General features: G+C 41.5%; 1 protein-coding gene across 4 annotated transcripts in view; it reads right to left on the bottom strand.

Moving 5' to 3' along the window:
- Positions 1-15,581, bottom strand: part of ssh1b (slingshot protein phosphatase 1b) — a 110,545-nt gene that overhangs the window by 89,133 nt on the left and 5,831 nt on the right. For 3 of the 4 annotated variants that reach the window (XM_085961346.1, XM_085961351.1, XM_085961347.1), the window contains exon 2: positions 2,624-2,661. In XM_085961346.1, the coding sequence (XP_085817472.1) occupies positions 2,624-2,661 (38 nt within the window). Of the gene's footprint in view, positions 1-2,623; positions 2,662-5,528; positions 5,620-15,581 lie in introns of those variants that run through there. The other variant, XM_085961348.1, reaches the window with a different exon arrangement.

Raw genomic sequence — 15,581 nt, 5'->3', positions numbered from 1 at the left:
GTTGAAAAAACATTTGCAGTGCAGTAGAAATAAAGTCTTCTGCAGCACAAAGTAATTGTAGCAATGAACATAGTGGTACAAACTCTGCTTGGTTGTTCCAGGAACACCCCCCCCCCCAACCGTTCCAATGAACCCAATAACAATGCTTTATAGGCTGGCCATGAAGCCCAGATGTGACGAATTGTATTTCTGATTAGTAAATAAAAGATGAGTAATAGACACTGTCATTGGGCAAGTGATCTCAAAACTCATTCACACAGCGTGTGCATGTGTATTTTAACCGCATTTGCTGGCAAAATATTAAGAGGGAAAGAGCGTGAAAATGTTTCTGATCGTTGTGAGCTACTGAATTTTTTTCAGTAAATATACACGAGAAGTAAACTGTGCGCATGTATGCAAGGCATTTTCTACTAAAATTAGTACGTGACTAGAATGGTGTTACCGTAGCCACACCTGTCAGTGATTTCTATTGGACAACACTGCACTAAACAAATCTGCAGTGCATCCATTGCCACCCAGTGGCCAATAGAAGAAATGCATTAAGAATTCCACACAATTGTGGGAAAGGGTGCAAAATACCAGAAATGAAGATATAAAGATGTCAAGTTGTCTGTGCGCTGGATAAAAGTGTCATTTAGTGATTTATGGAATTTATACATCCATTGGTACAGGTCACCTTTCAGTATCCTGCCCAGTTAACCCAAGAAATTGTGTGGGATACTGAAGGATCTAAAAATGGTAAAAAGTATTCAGCAGTCCAGGAATTGAAAACAAAAGATTTGAGATTTTGACTGGTCAACATTCACAACACTAAATTAGAGACTCAAATAAGTCTGGTCATTTGCTATATGTACTCCAAATCAATTCATAAAAAATAAAAATCACTTTCCTCGCACAGCACAATTAAAGAAACCAGCTAAAAAGTACATACATGATAGGAATAATGCTACAGGTAGCTTGTTAGTACAAATGAATTAGTCAATTATTCAGATTTTCTTCTAGATGAACAGATAAATCTGTATGCAGATAGTATGTTGCATATCAGCAAACAAAACTCCAAGTGTAAGTTAGTAAGAGATTACAGAAACAAATGGCAGGAATGTTAAAGTGCAAGTATAATGACATTGTGCTGCAGGATTTATATCATTGGTTTATACCACAAATCTGGCACAGCAATGCCCTGAACTACTGCTGAAACTGCTCTTCCTCCCTCATCCCCAAGCCATTGCAAATGTGTACATAGCAATAAAATTGCATAAAAAATGATTCAATCGTCAAATCTCTACCCAAGACAATGCTTAATTATAATTCATTGTAGGAATTTTAAATATGCAATCCCCCATAAAACTGAAAAAAGAATCATAGAATAGTACAGCACAGAAGGAAACCCATTACTAGCAAGAATTTTATCAAATGTCCCATGGAACCCAACTATTCAAACTGAAAATATACAAGCTTTCTTTGAGATGATAGACCTAATAGGGGAGAGGCAGTGGATGTTATCTACCTGGATTTCAGGAAGGCATTTGGCACTGTCCCACATAATATGTTACTACATAAGGTCCAAGCCCATAGGATAGATGGAAATATAGTAACATGGATCAGCAAATGGTTGGTAGATAACAATAAGCCCCAGTGCATGGACAAGTATCTGGTGGGCTGCCCTTTAACCAGAGGACTGCCACAAGATTCAGTGTTGGTGCCACTGATGTTTATAATTTTTATAAATGATTTGGAGGAAGAAATTGCGTCTAAAGTGTCAAAATTTGCAGACAATACCCAATTAGAAGCAGTGGCAAATGATGAATGTCAACTGCGAACAAATTCAAAAAGATCTTGATAAGCTTGATCAGCAAGGGGAGAAATGGCAGATGCAATTTAATGCAGGGAAATGTAATTTTATAAGATTTGTTAGAGGGAATGTTGGTGTGGAATATATGTTAAAGTGTTAAATGGGAATGTACTTGAGGAATCGGAGCAGGAGAAAGATCAAGGTTTTAATGTTCACTAAAACCATCAGCACAATGTTCCCATGCTGCTAAAAAAGCAAACAGAATGTTGAAATGCACAGGAAGGGGTAAAACATACAAATCCAGAGAGGTAATTTTAAAACTGTATTTGGCCCTGGTGAGACCACATCTGAAGTAGTGTGTGTAGTTTTGGTCACCCTATTTCAAAAAGGATACTGAGTTATTGGAGGAGGTACAGCAAAGGGCTGCACGGTTGATCCCAGAACTTAGCAGAATGACATAGGAGTAAAAATTATAGGTTATGGATTTACATTCAAAATCTCCTGTATGGCAGGTTTATGAACTTAATCGATCAGGGGAAACCTAGTCTTTCCTCACCTCAAAAAGGGAGAGAAAACTGGAGGTTGAGTCTACCCAGCAATCGCTAGCTGTCAGTTATAGACAGAGGTATGAAAACAACTCGGTTGGTGAGACTACCGGTGGTAGAATGCAGAAGACAATATAAATGATTTAAAACAAAAACTTTCAAAAATATTGTCTATGGGTTAGCAATCATCTTTTGGGCATTTCTTAGTGAAAATTAAAAGCTGCAAATATTAATACATAGAATACTATTCACATGATGCAATACAGTTAACATTATGCACACTCACCTCTGTTGTAATCGACGATCCTCGTCACTTCCAACTTCCTGCAAGAGAAAAAGAAAAAAAGTTACCAACTCGAGTACCAAGTTTGTTTCAAACCTTGGTGATACAGGAGGATTGCCATCACTTGGGCTTATGCAAGTTTATGGTTTCTTGGGGAGATCCAAAACAAGAGTCTGTTTTAATTTAAAAAAAAGCCTTCTGCTGCACACCTAGTTCAGTGGACAGCTCTTGATACCGATGTCCATTCAATAAATACTGTACGTTAGCAGCATTCAAGTGTACCAAAGCACTTCCCATTTTCCAAATGTACAGAGCTCCTGCTGCCAACAATGTGCCTCAGCAAGTGCACTCCCTACTACAACACAGTGTGATATTTTTCTATTTCCTACACCAGCTATTCTGCAGTCTCCAAATGAGGTTTTTTTTAAAAATTAGTACAAAATGATGGGTAATTTTGTGCTATGAAACTAGAAACTTGGACTGAAACGGCACAAAGATGAACTTAAATAACAAACTGAGGCAACTTCCATCTCATCAGTCTGGATTTTGACCTCACATCCCAGAGGTGAAACACCTGTGCACCACACATGGGAATTTCATCTCAAAGCTGTCAAATTAATTTTGGTTTAATTATATCTTTGGAATCTGCAAAATCAAAATCCCCACAAATGGGACAGAATTTCGAATAAATGGAAAACACAGCATTCTTTGCCTCACAGAGTTCTGGACCCAGTATTTTACATCAATATTTTACATTACATTGTATGGATCGATTATGAAAATTTGATGAAAGTTTTCGACTTAAGGGCCCCTATTTTAACTCCAGGTGGATTCCCCACTCAGGCCAGAGTTTAAATTACAGTTGGGTCTTAATGATGACATCGGGCCGCAACATGTATATGTAAAGAAGGATCCTGTTGGTTCTGGGCACGTGTGCTTGCTGCCTGCTCGGAGCCAACAGGTCTGCTTAAAATTGCAGGTGTTGTGATCATGGCAGCTTTCAGACAGGCAAGAGCCAGGGCGATTTTAATTGTCCACCCGCCAGGTTTCTGCTTAGCAAGTAGCGTTAAAATCGCCCCCAAAGGTTACAAAAGGCCAGCTTTTAAAAGGTCAAGAAACAAAAACAGCAGAGGAAATATTATTCTTCCGAGCTTGACATTAAGGTTTACCTACCTGATAAAATTGCACAATATCTATATTTTAGGTTTTAGATGGATAGGGCAAATCAGATTTAAAATGGCTTCAGGCACTTTGGTTTCTGAAGTTCTTTTGAAATTGCTGTCAGTCTGTTTCGTGCTACAGGCGTCATGTTGCTGGTTACACACCGAATATAAAACTGCCAGAACCGGGGCCTACTAAGCTCTTCCTGGGATTAGCATGGGTCTCATGCGATGAAAAAGCAGTTTCACAGAAGATCCATAGAAACATAGAAGACAGGAGCAGGAGTAGGCCATTCGGCCCCTCAAGCCTGCTCTGCCATTCAATGAGATCATGGCTGATCATCCAAATTCAGTACCCTGTCCTTGCCTGCTCCCCATAGCCTTATGAAATATATCTAACTCCTTCTTGAATATATTTAATGAATTGGCCTCAACTGCCTTCTGTGGTAGAGAATTCCACAGGTTCACCACTCTCTGGGTAAAGAAATTCCTCCTCATTTCAGTCCTAAATGGCTTACCCCTTATCTTTAGACTCTGAGCCCTGGTTCTGGACTCCCCCGCCATCGGGAACATCCTTCCTGCATCTAGTCTGTCTAGTCCTGTTAGAATTTTATAAGTTTCAATGAGATCCCCTCTCATTCTTCTAAACTCCAGCGAATACAAGCCCAATCGACCCAATCTCTCCTCATACGTCATTCCTGCCATCCCAGGTATCAGTCTGGTGAATCTTCGCTGCACTCCCTCCATGGCAAGAACATCCTTTCTCAGATAAGGCGACCAAAACTGCACACAATACTCGAGGTGTGGTCTCACCAAGGCCCTGTACAACTGCAGCAAGACATCCTTGCTCCTGTACTCGAATCCTCTCGCTACAAAGGCCAACATACCATTGCCTTCTTAACTGCCTGCTGCACCTGCATGCTTACCTTCAGCGACTGGTGCACAAGGACACCCAGGTCTCGTTGCACTTCCCCTTCTCCCAATCTATTGCCGTTCAGATAATAATCTGCCTTCCCATTTTTGCCACCAAAGTGGATAACCTCGCATTTATCCACATTATACTGCATCTGCCATGCATCTGCCCAATCACCCAACCTGTCCAAATCATACTGGAGTTTCTCGGCATCCTCCTCACAGCGCACACACCCACCCAGCTTTGTGTCGTCTGCAAACTTGGATATATTACATCTAGTTCCCTCATCTAGATCATTAATATATATTTTGTGAATAGCTGGTGTCCTAGCACCGATCCCTGCGGTACCCCATTAGTCACTGCCTGCCACTCGGAAAAAGACCAGTTTATTCCAACTCTGCTTCCTGTCTGCCAACCAGTTCTCTATCCAAGTCAGTACCTTGCCCCCAATCCCTTGTGCTTTAACTTTACACGCTAATCTCTTATGCGGGACCTTATCAAAAGCCTTCTGAAAGTCCAAATACACCACATCCACTGGTTCTCCCTTATCTATTCTACCAGTTACATCCTCAAAAAATTCCAGATTAGTCAAGCATCCAATTTAAAAGTGGCATCAGCCAGCTACAAGTCTAAAGGAATCCCATTTTTTCCTGTGGCAACAATGACCAAGACACGTAACTGAATTAGAGAATGGTGCAAGTGGGTGAAGGTGGGGATGTTGACACACATCAGTACGAGTGGGACAAGACACCAGCTTTTACCTCGGTACTGCAAATAAGAGGATTCTAATGTGTGAAACTGGGAGCAGTCAGGCTATGCAACTGCCAAAACTCACGTGCAATGTGTGTTTCTAGATGGGGTTGTGGAATGGATAGTTGTGCCAATTGTGCCTTTGAGCTTTACCTTCATGTATTTAGAGAATTATTAGGATAACCTAAAAGATAACCAAAATATTATTTGTATCACTCTACATCTATATATTTTATATCATATAACAGAACAAAGCAGTACAATAAGACATGGTTTACATTAGGTACCTTAATGGCCAATGCTAATACAGGACATCAGTGCATAGCATACTCCAGGTTCAATAGGCAAGAGAGAAAGAACTATTGCAACAAGGTGACAATAACAAAGACATCTGTCTATTGATTGCAGAAAAGTAGTCTAGTCTAGTTGGCCAATGTCCAGATCATTAATCATGAGCATAAAACACTAATTTTAGGGTAGACCAACTCTGGGTGAACTTCTAAGTAACTCGAGGAAGAGTCAGGATGTTGCCACTTTCTTAGTGGGGTGAGATATGGGCTTCTACCTTGCTGCTACAATCCTTTCCCAAAACTGCTTTGGGGGAGCTGGTCCAACTAGCATCTTGGATCGCAGGAGCTTATTTTGTATATACTGCAGGAATGAGAACCTTATGTAGCAGATTGCTGGTGCTGCTGATTGGCGAGAATGGTGAACATTTCAAGGACAAATGAACATTCAATCCATTTGGTCAGCTTAGTGATCATTTGAAGTCATGAGGGAATATATACTAATTTTAAATTGCCATGTTAAGACATTTAATTGTTTGGCAAGATGTGCCCACCATTTTATTTACTCAGCTGGAACTATTTATGCAGATCAAAATTTCAGTAATGCAAATTCTCTCACACCTTGCATACACATGTTTATATGATTAAAAAGCTGCAACATAAGTAAAAGAATTTGAATATCAGCATGAGGTACAAAAGCAAGCTTCAATGAGCGATAGTTATCAGGACTCCCAAGAGTTCATAACTTGTTCCAGTCTTCTATTTTATCCATTATGTGGAAGGATATATAAATGATTCAATTATGAGTTGCTGTTAGCACTGAAGTTCACATTGGGCAAGTCTTTTGAAGACGACAGTAGTTTGTCACTTCAAATAGGATTTGTTACAACATAGTTCATAGCAAAGGTCTGGTACTCGTGATGGATTGGAATACAGGAAAACATTTCCTTATAATACTGAAAATGATACGCAGTTGTGTACACTGACCAAGAACAAGGGCAACTTTGCATTGCTGCAGGAGTACTGCTAAGTAGCATTAGCATCACAAATTGCGCAGGGTGATAATATGTATGTAATTTGTTCCACTTGCTGACCTGGCCAAAGGAGATAAAAAGCTAAGGGGTTATAGCATGCAGGTGCAGCAGGCGGTTAAGAAGTCAAATGGTATGTTGGCCTTCGTAGCGAGGGTTCGAGTACAGGAACAAGGATGCAGTTGTACAGGGCCTTGGTGAGACCACACCTCGAGTATTGTGTGCAGTTTTGGTCGCCTTATCTGAGGAAGGATGCTCTTGCCGTGGAGGGAGCGCAGTGAAGATTCACCAGACTGATACCTGGGATGACAGGAATGACGTATGAGGAGAGATTGGGTCAATTGGGCTTATACTCGCTGGAGTTTAGATGAGAGGGGATCTCATTGAAACTTATAAAATTCTAACAGGACTAGACAGACTAGATGCAGGAAGGATGTTCCCGATGGCGGGGGAGTCCAGAACCAGGGGTCACAGTCTAAGGATAAGGGGTAAGCCATTTAGGACTGAGATGAGGAGGAATTTCTTCACCCAGAGAGTGGTGAACCTGTGGAATTCTCTACCACATAGGGCAGTTGAATATATGCAAGAAGGAGTTGGATATATTTCTTAAGGCTAAAGGGATCAAGGGATATGGGGAGAAGGCAGGGACAGGGTACTGAATTTGGATGATCAGCCATGATCTCATTGAATGGCAGAGCAGGCTCGAGGGGCCGAATGGCCTACTCCTGCTCCTATCTTCTATGTTTCTATGTTTCTACGATGCTTGGTCAAAGAAAGCAGATATGGCTTACGCCCAAAACCTTGTGCGTTGACGGAAACAAGGACACAGATGATGGAAACTGTGGGGAACAAAGGAAAAAAGTGACAGATTAATATCCTAAGGATAGGCAGCAAGACGCAGAAATAAAATGAAATATAACGGGTAAGAATTCTAGGTGAGGGAAGCAATGAAAATGTAACGGCTGACAGCAAGCAACTGTACATGTTAATGAGATCAGTAGAAAGGTCATTAGCTTGGAACACCACTGAAAACAGAACAGAAAACAAAATGTCAATTTTGCATGTCTAGCAACAATGGTTTCAGGAAATCATGAACAGCATATAGCTCACGCCGTGGCAAAAAAAATGGCCAAGCTAACTGGAGAGCTAGATAAGTTAGCAAAATAGTTGGAGATACAAGTGTTGTTGGAGAAAGTAGAATGGGTAGTAAGATCAATGACGAGATGGAAAGTCTTAGGCTTAGGTAGAACTGATGAAGAACTTGAGGTGGGGGAGGGAGTTAAGAAAGGCTCCGCTGGTTGTGAAAAAACTTCACTGCATCATCCAGAAGGGAGTTAAGTACTTCAAGTTTGGAAAGTGACAGCAATGATTTAAGTGCATAGGTCGCTAGGCAGGAAGGAGTGCAAACGTTTTAGAGCTGTTGGTCTGTTTAGTGTGCCAAGGAAGATGTTTGCTAAAACGTCTCTGAACAGGAAATTGGGACACCCAATTTAGGGAACTGTTGCTTCAGAAGAGGACATGGGTGTGCTGACCTAATCTTCAGGTGCAGGCTAGTCTGTATTTTGTAGACTTTAAGTAAGCGTATGATTTAGTGTGTTGCCTGGGAGTTGCTGGAGCTCTCTAGGAGTAGCTGAAAAAATAAATATATTGATAAAGAGAAGTACAGAGGAACAAAGACTTGCCTAAGAATTGAAGGAAGTACATCAGAATGGTTCAATGTAGACGGGCCTCTATTCTATCAAGACCACATCTTATCTCATCAACAACCTTGCAGCAAGTAGATGAAAGGTACAGAACATTGAAAAAGGTGGCAAACATGAAGCTGTATGGGTCGGCAAGGAGTTATGATGTTGATATCCTCAGTGGAACCAAGGAGCTAGATGATGAAGGTAAGAAGTAGAATCTCAACATTTGTTTCTTAAAAGAACAAAAAATACTATGCTGGATATTAAAATTTCAGTTTGCAAGGCTTTTGTGAGATGTACTCTGAAATCTATACTGCTGAATAATTTCCGCAGTGTTTTTTTTCCCCCTAATCTCATTTTATAATATTGAACAGTATACATTTAAATTATAGGAATTAATTAAACAACTTCCAGGCAACATTCTACCATAATAGGTGCATTGGTGCACATCTACGATTTCACATGCGCTGAGTTCCTAATCTTAGCCATGCTGCTGGGGGCAAGCGACAAGAGACGACAAACTGTTTTTCTAGAGGAAAGGGAATAAAATTGAATACATTAATTTCTGTACTTAAAAGGGAAAAAATCTGCAGGGCTATGGGGATAGAGCAGGGGAGTGGGGCTAATTGGTAGCTCTTTGAGAGTGGGTCAAATGGCCTCCTTCTGTGCTGTATGATTCTTTATTTTAAAATATATAAGCAAAGCTTACACCTCATTATGGCCACTTGAAAATTGGCACCGACAGAATGCTGGGTGCAAAATGTCACCTGCCCTTCCAGCACAGGGTGGTGTGCGGTGCAGTGAAACCTAACAAAACGATAAAATAATAAAAGAAATCTTAATTGAGAGATGGAAAAAAATTCTAAATTGTAATGAATACGTTAGAAAGAGTTTTAAAAAAAAACTATCAAACAGCAATTCCTCCAGAATATATGCTACTTTACAATCTCCTATAATGAAATTTGGCTATAACAACATATTTGTGCTACACCACATATGGGAGTAAGTCTCAGCTGCTTAACTAGGAGAAGAAAAAGGACATCAAGTAGGGTCAATAAAAATTAAGGGGGAAGGGAGAATAAATACAAGTTGAATAAGTAGGTTTTTATTTTGAAGAAAGTGATAAAAAAGTGGTGAGGAAGAGTGGTTTAAGGAGAGATCGAGGGAAAGAGGTAGTGACTGAAGGATTGCCGCTGATGGAGCGAAGAACGAGCAGCAAACCAGAATTATAGTGGACAGTACATGCTGTGACACAAGGTTGGTGGAGATAAAATACAGTCATGAAGTTCCACATCGATCTCCTAACCCTAGTAAACCTGCTGGTCAAATAATGAGCAGCAGGTGTCATTTTCCTACAGCACTGATGGGCTCAAATACAACAGCATGAAACTGAATAATATTGTTGAGTACAAAATACACGTTGTGTTTAATTATACAAGGTCCATACACCCATCAGCCCAGCCTTTTGCTAGCTCCCCACATGCCCGAGAATCCACCTCAAGCTTGTTGGGCTCACTTTCAAATCCTTCAATCGCTTCGTCCCTCACTATCTTGACAGTCTCCTTCAACCATATGTTCCAACACAAAACTTCTAGTTCCCCAACACCATCTTACTTTTCATTCCCTATTCCCTCCACTCAAACATAGTCAGCCACTCCTTCAGCTATTAGTTCCTGCCCTCGAACTCTCTAATTATATCTGCCTTTCAACCTCCTTCCACGAGTTCATAAGTCTCCTAAAGGGCCTCCCCCTCAGAACATGGTTTTGCCCTCCCCTAACCACTTTTGTTTCTCTCCCTCCTGCATAGTGTCCACTTGTTAGCTACTGCCCTGTAAAGTGTTCGGAGACACATCTCTGTACAGTTGTGGTGCTATACAAATGAAAATGCTGTTCTAAATATAATTCTCCTACTATCCTGCACAGGTATAGATCTTGTAAATCTCCAAGCCATTTGCCACAATCTGTACGGAAGAGACAGCAGCCGGTTACCTACTATATAAAACTGCAGCACTGGACTTTAAAATTAAAAGACATTCAATTTTGAACTTCCCTCGGGCTCCACTTTCAGCATTCTCTGTCAGATCATCACAAATGCGAAGTAGTAAGTTGCTTCCTATGGTAATTTTAAGCATGCCTGTGACTGACACTGACTGAAAGGCTTTGCGGAAATTTTTCATGAGCTTGTCCAATCTCTTGACAAGTGCTTGAAAGGACAGAACAATAAAAGTATGAAGAGGTTCTCCAAACCCATGTATAAATAATTCATGATTGGTTATATACTGAAAATAATTTCCTCTTTTTATTTGTGAAATAAAAGATTGCCTCCTGATAGACCCAAAGCCAGCTAAATCACTCTACATTTTTCTCTTAACAGATGTGTTTTTGTCCACTGGGGCCTATATTTTTCACATCAGTCATATTACTGTGTGGTTCGTGCAATATTGAACCAAAATCTGGTTTACTACAACAAAAACTTGCATTTTTATAGTGCCATTAATTTAGAAAAACATCTTAAGGTGCTTCATGGAAGTGTAGTCAGGCAAAATAGGACGGCAAGAGGAAGATGGAGATATTAGGAGGGGTGACCACAAGTTTGATCAAGAAATGGGTTTAAAGGAGGGGGGTGGATGAATTTATGGAGAGAAATCCAGAGTGTGGCGCATGGACAGCACAATTGTGGGGCGAAGGTATGAGGGATGCACAAAAGGCTACAGTCAGGGGAATGAAGAGTTTGGGAGGGGATTGCAGGAGGTTAGAGATAGGGAGGGGCTAAGGAGGGGCAAGGCCATGAAGGGATTTAAACAGGAGTATGAAAATGTTAAATTTGAGACTTTGTGGGGATCGGGAGCCATTATAGATCAGCAAGCACAGGAGTAATGGGTGAGCAGAGCTTGGTGCAGGACAGGATACAGGCAAGAGAGTTTTTGATAAGTTAAAGTTTACAGAGGGTAGAGAATGGGTAACTGGCAAGGAAAGTATTGGAACAGCCAAGTCTGGAGGTGACAAAGGCATTGATTAAAGTTTCAGTGGAACATGGGCTGATGCAGACGATGTTACGGAGGTGGAAGTCAGCGGTCTTTGTGATGGACAGAGTATGGGGCCGGAAGCTCAGCTTGGGGTCAAATAGGATGCCGAGACTGTAAGTAGTTTGGTTTGGTCCGAGACGGGATGGAATCGGTGGCATGTGTACTGTTTGTGGTGAAGGCCGAAAACGATGGCTTCAGTCTTCCCAATGGTCAACTGGAGGAAACTGCAGCTCATCCAAGATTAGATATCGGACCAGCAGTCTGACAACAGAGGCGGTGGAGAGTTCAAGAGAGGTGGTGGCGATGTAGAGCTAGGTGTCGCCACTGTATATGTGGAAGCTGACCCCATGTCTGTGGATGATGTCATTAAAGGGCAGCATTTAGATGAGGTATAGGGCCACAGACAGATCCTTGGAGGTTTTGCTTCCTGGGACACTGGCACCAGTACTGGGGCAGGAGGGAGCTGTTCCGTTGGGACAGGCTTCACTTGGCCAGTGCTGGGACTAGAGTCCTGGCGGATCATATAACTAGGGCTGTAGAGAGGGCTTTAAACTAACTAGTGGGGGGGGGGGGGGGGAGGTTCCTAGAGAGCAAATAATAAAAATGACAACAGAGAAGGTCACAGACTTAGGTAGCAGTGGGGAAATTAAAAACCAGAGCGTGTCAGGAAAGGGCAGAAGGTATGGAGTAAAAGGTAAAATAATAAAAAAGGGCAAAAGCAGGAACTAAGTGTCACAAAACATATTTGAAAGTTCTCTAACTGAATGCACGTAGCATTCGTAACAAAATAGACGAGTTAATGGCACAAATAACTACATATGGGTATGATCTTGTGGCCATTACAGAAACATGGCTGCAGGGTGACAATGCCTGGGAATTAAACATACCAGGTTATTTAACGATCAGGAAGGACAGGCAGGAAGGAAGGGGAGGTGGGGTGGCTATGTTAATAAAGGAAGGAATCACTGTAATACAGAGAAATGATATTGGGTCAAAAGATCAGGATAATGAAACAGTTTGGGTGGAGGTAAGGAATAATAAGGGGAAAAAAACACTAGTGGGCGTAGTCTATAGGCCTCCGAACAGTTGTAACTCTGTTGGACGGAGTATCAATCAGGAAATAGTTGAGGCTTGTAATAAGGGAACATCTATAATTATGGGGGATTTTAACTATCATATTAATTGGACAAATCAAATTGGGCAGGGCTGCCTTGAGGATGAGTTCATTGAGTGTATTAGGGATGGGTTTCTTGAGCAGTATGTAACTGAACCGACCAGGGGGCAAGCAACCTTAGATCTGGTCCTCTGTAACGAGACAGGATTAATTAAAAATGTCCTAGTAAAGGATCCCCTTGGAATGAGTGACCATAACATGGTTGAATTCCATATTCAATTAGAGGGCGAGAAGGTTGGATCTCAAACAAGCGTGCTAAGCTTGAATAAAGGAGACTATGAAGGTATGAGAGCGGAATTGAGTAGAGTGGATTGGGAAAATAGATTAAAGGGTAAGACGATACATGATCAGTGGTGTACATTTAAGGAGTTATTTTACAACTTCCAAAAAATATATATTCCACTGAGAAGGGTGTAAAAGAAAAGACAGCCATCCGTGGCTAAGTAAAGAAATTAAGGATAGTATTCAACTAAAAACAAGGGCATATAAGGTAGCCAAATCTAGTGGGAGGATAGAGGATTGGGAAAACTTTAAAAGACAGCAAAAAACAACAAAAAGATTAAGAAAGGGAAGATAGATTATGAAAGTAAATTAGCAAAAAATATAAAAACCAGATAGTAAGAGCTTTTATAGTTATATAAAAAGAAAAAGGGTGGCTAAAGTAAATGTTGGTCCCTTAGAGGATGAGACCGGGAAATTAATGGTGGGAAATATGGAGATGGCAAAAACACTGAATGAATATTTTACATCAGTCTTTACAGTAGAAGACACTAAGAATATCCCAACACTGGACAAACAGGGGGCTAAGGGGGGGGGGGGGGGGGGAGGGAGGAGCTAAACATGATCAAAATCACTAAGGAAGTGGTACTCGGTAAAATAATGGGACTCGAGGCGGATAAATCACCTGGACCTGATGGCTTACATCCTAGGGTCTTGAGGGAAGTGGCGGTAGGGATTGTGGATGCATTGGTAATAATTTTCCAAAACTCCCTGGACTCGGCAAAGGTCCCGGCAGACTGAAAAACTGCTAATGTAACACCCTTATTTAAAAAGGGCAGTAGACAGAAGGCTGGAAACTATAGACCGGTTAGCCTAACATCTGTGGTAGGTAAAATTTTGGAGTCCATTATTAAGGAGACAGTAACAGGACATTTGGATAATCATAATTTAATAGGACAAAGTCAGCATGGTTTTATGAAGGGGAAGTCATGTTTGACAAATTTGCTGGAGTTCTTTGAGGAAGTAACGTATAGGGTGGATAAAGGGGAACCAGTGGACGTAGTGTATTTAGACTTCCAAAAGGCATTTGACAAGGTGCCACACAAAAGATTATTGCTTAAGATAAAGAATCACAGGATTGGGGGTAATATTCTGGCATGGATAGAGGATTGGCTATCTAACAGAAGGCAGAGTTGGGATAAATGGTTCATTCGCAGACTGGCAATCAGTAACTAGTGGTGTTCCGCAGGGGTCAGTGCTGGGTCCCCAACTCTTTACAATCTATATTAACGATTTGGAGGAGGGGACCGAGTGTAACATATCAAAGTTTGCAGATGATACTAAAATGGGAGGGAAAGTAGTGAGTGAGGAGGACATAAAAAACCTGCAAGGGGACATCGACAGGCTAAGTAAGTGAGCAGAGATTTGGCAGATGGAATACAATACTGGAAAGTGTGAGGTTATGCACTTTGGCAGGAAAAATCGTAGAGCAAGTTATTATCTTAATGGCAAGAAACTGGAAAGTACTTAAGTACAAAGGGATCTGGGGGTCCTGGTGCACGAAACTCAAAAGGTTAGTATGCAGGTGCAGCAAGTGGTTAAGAAGGCCAATGGAATGTTGGCTTTCATTGCTAGGGGGATAGAATATAAAAATAGGGAGGTATTGCTTCAGTTGTACAAGGTATTGGTGAGACCGCACCTGGAATACTGCGTACAGTTTTGGTGTCCATACTTAAGGACATACTTGCTCTCGAGTCAGTACAAAGAAGGTTCACTCGGTTAATCCCGGGGATGAGCATATGAGGAGAGGTTGAGTAGATTGGGACTCTATTCATTGGAGTTCAGAAGAATGAGAGGCAATCTTATTGAAACATATAAGATTGTGAAGGGGTTGGATCGGGTGGATGCGGGGAAGATGTTCCCGATGATGGGTGAAACTAGAACTAGGGGGCATAGTCTTAGAATAAGGGGCTGCTCTTTCAAAACTGAGATGAGGAGGAACTACTTCACTCAGAGGGTGGTAGGTCCATGGAATATGCTGCCCCAAAAAGCTGTAGAAGCTACATCATTACATAAATTTAAAACAGAAATAGACAGTTTCCTAGAAGTAAAGGGAATTAAGGGTTACGGGGAGCAGGCAGGATTTGGACATGAGTCTAGGTTCGGATCGGTCATGGCCCGGTGGGTAGCGGAGCGGGCCCAGGGGCCGTGTAGCCTGATCCTGCTCCTATTTCGTGTGTCTAATTCTGTTAGATTCAGGAGATGGTTCTGTGATAGTGGATTGGCGGTTAGGATCAGATCAGCCATGATCTTATTGAATGGCGGAGCAGGTTCGAGGGGCCGATTGGCCTACTCCGGCTCCTATTTCTTATGTTCTTATGACACTTGGTAACGATATGGGGGCGAGAAGAGAAGCCATTACTAGAGATGCTATGGCTATGGTCAGATAGGTAACCGAGTGAGGACAATCCCACTGAGCAAGACAATGGAGGAAAGACGTTGGAAGAGGATGGTGTCAGAGCCACGGTCAAGTCTGCCCTCATTTGGCATCCACTTTCCAACAAATAACAATCAGGAGTGAGAACCCGGGCTGATTTTTTCCTCCTAGAACAGAGGTGAGGAGGTTGATTGTAACGTCCCAACTACTGCCCCAGATTAATTAACAGTACAGACCAGGAATTGAACCTCTTTCCTCCAGGTATTATGGCATATACAA

The sequence above is a fragment of the Somniosus microcephalus genome, chromosome 19 (genome assembly GCF_052327205.1).
Source record: "Somniosus microcephalus isolate GS21.2 chromosome 19, FLI_Smic_1.0, whole genome shotgun sequence".
NCBI lineage: Eukaryota > Metazoa > Chordata > Chondrichthyes > Squaliformes > Somniosidae > Somniosus > Somniosus microcephalus.
Note: the sequence above shows the minus strand (reverse complement) of the source record. Positions and strands in the feature narration are given on the sequence as shown.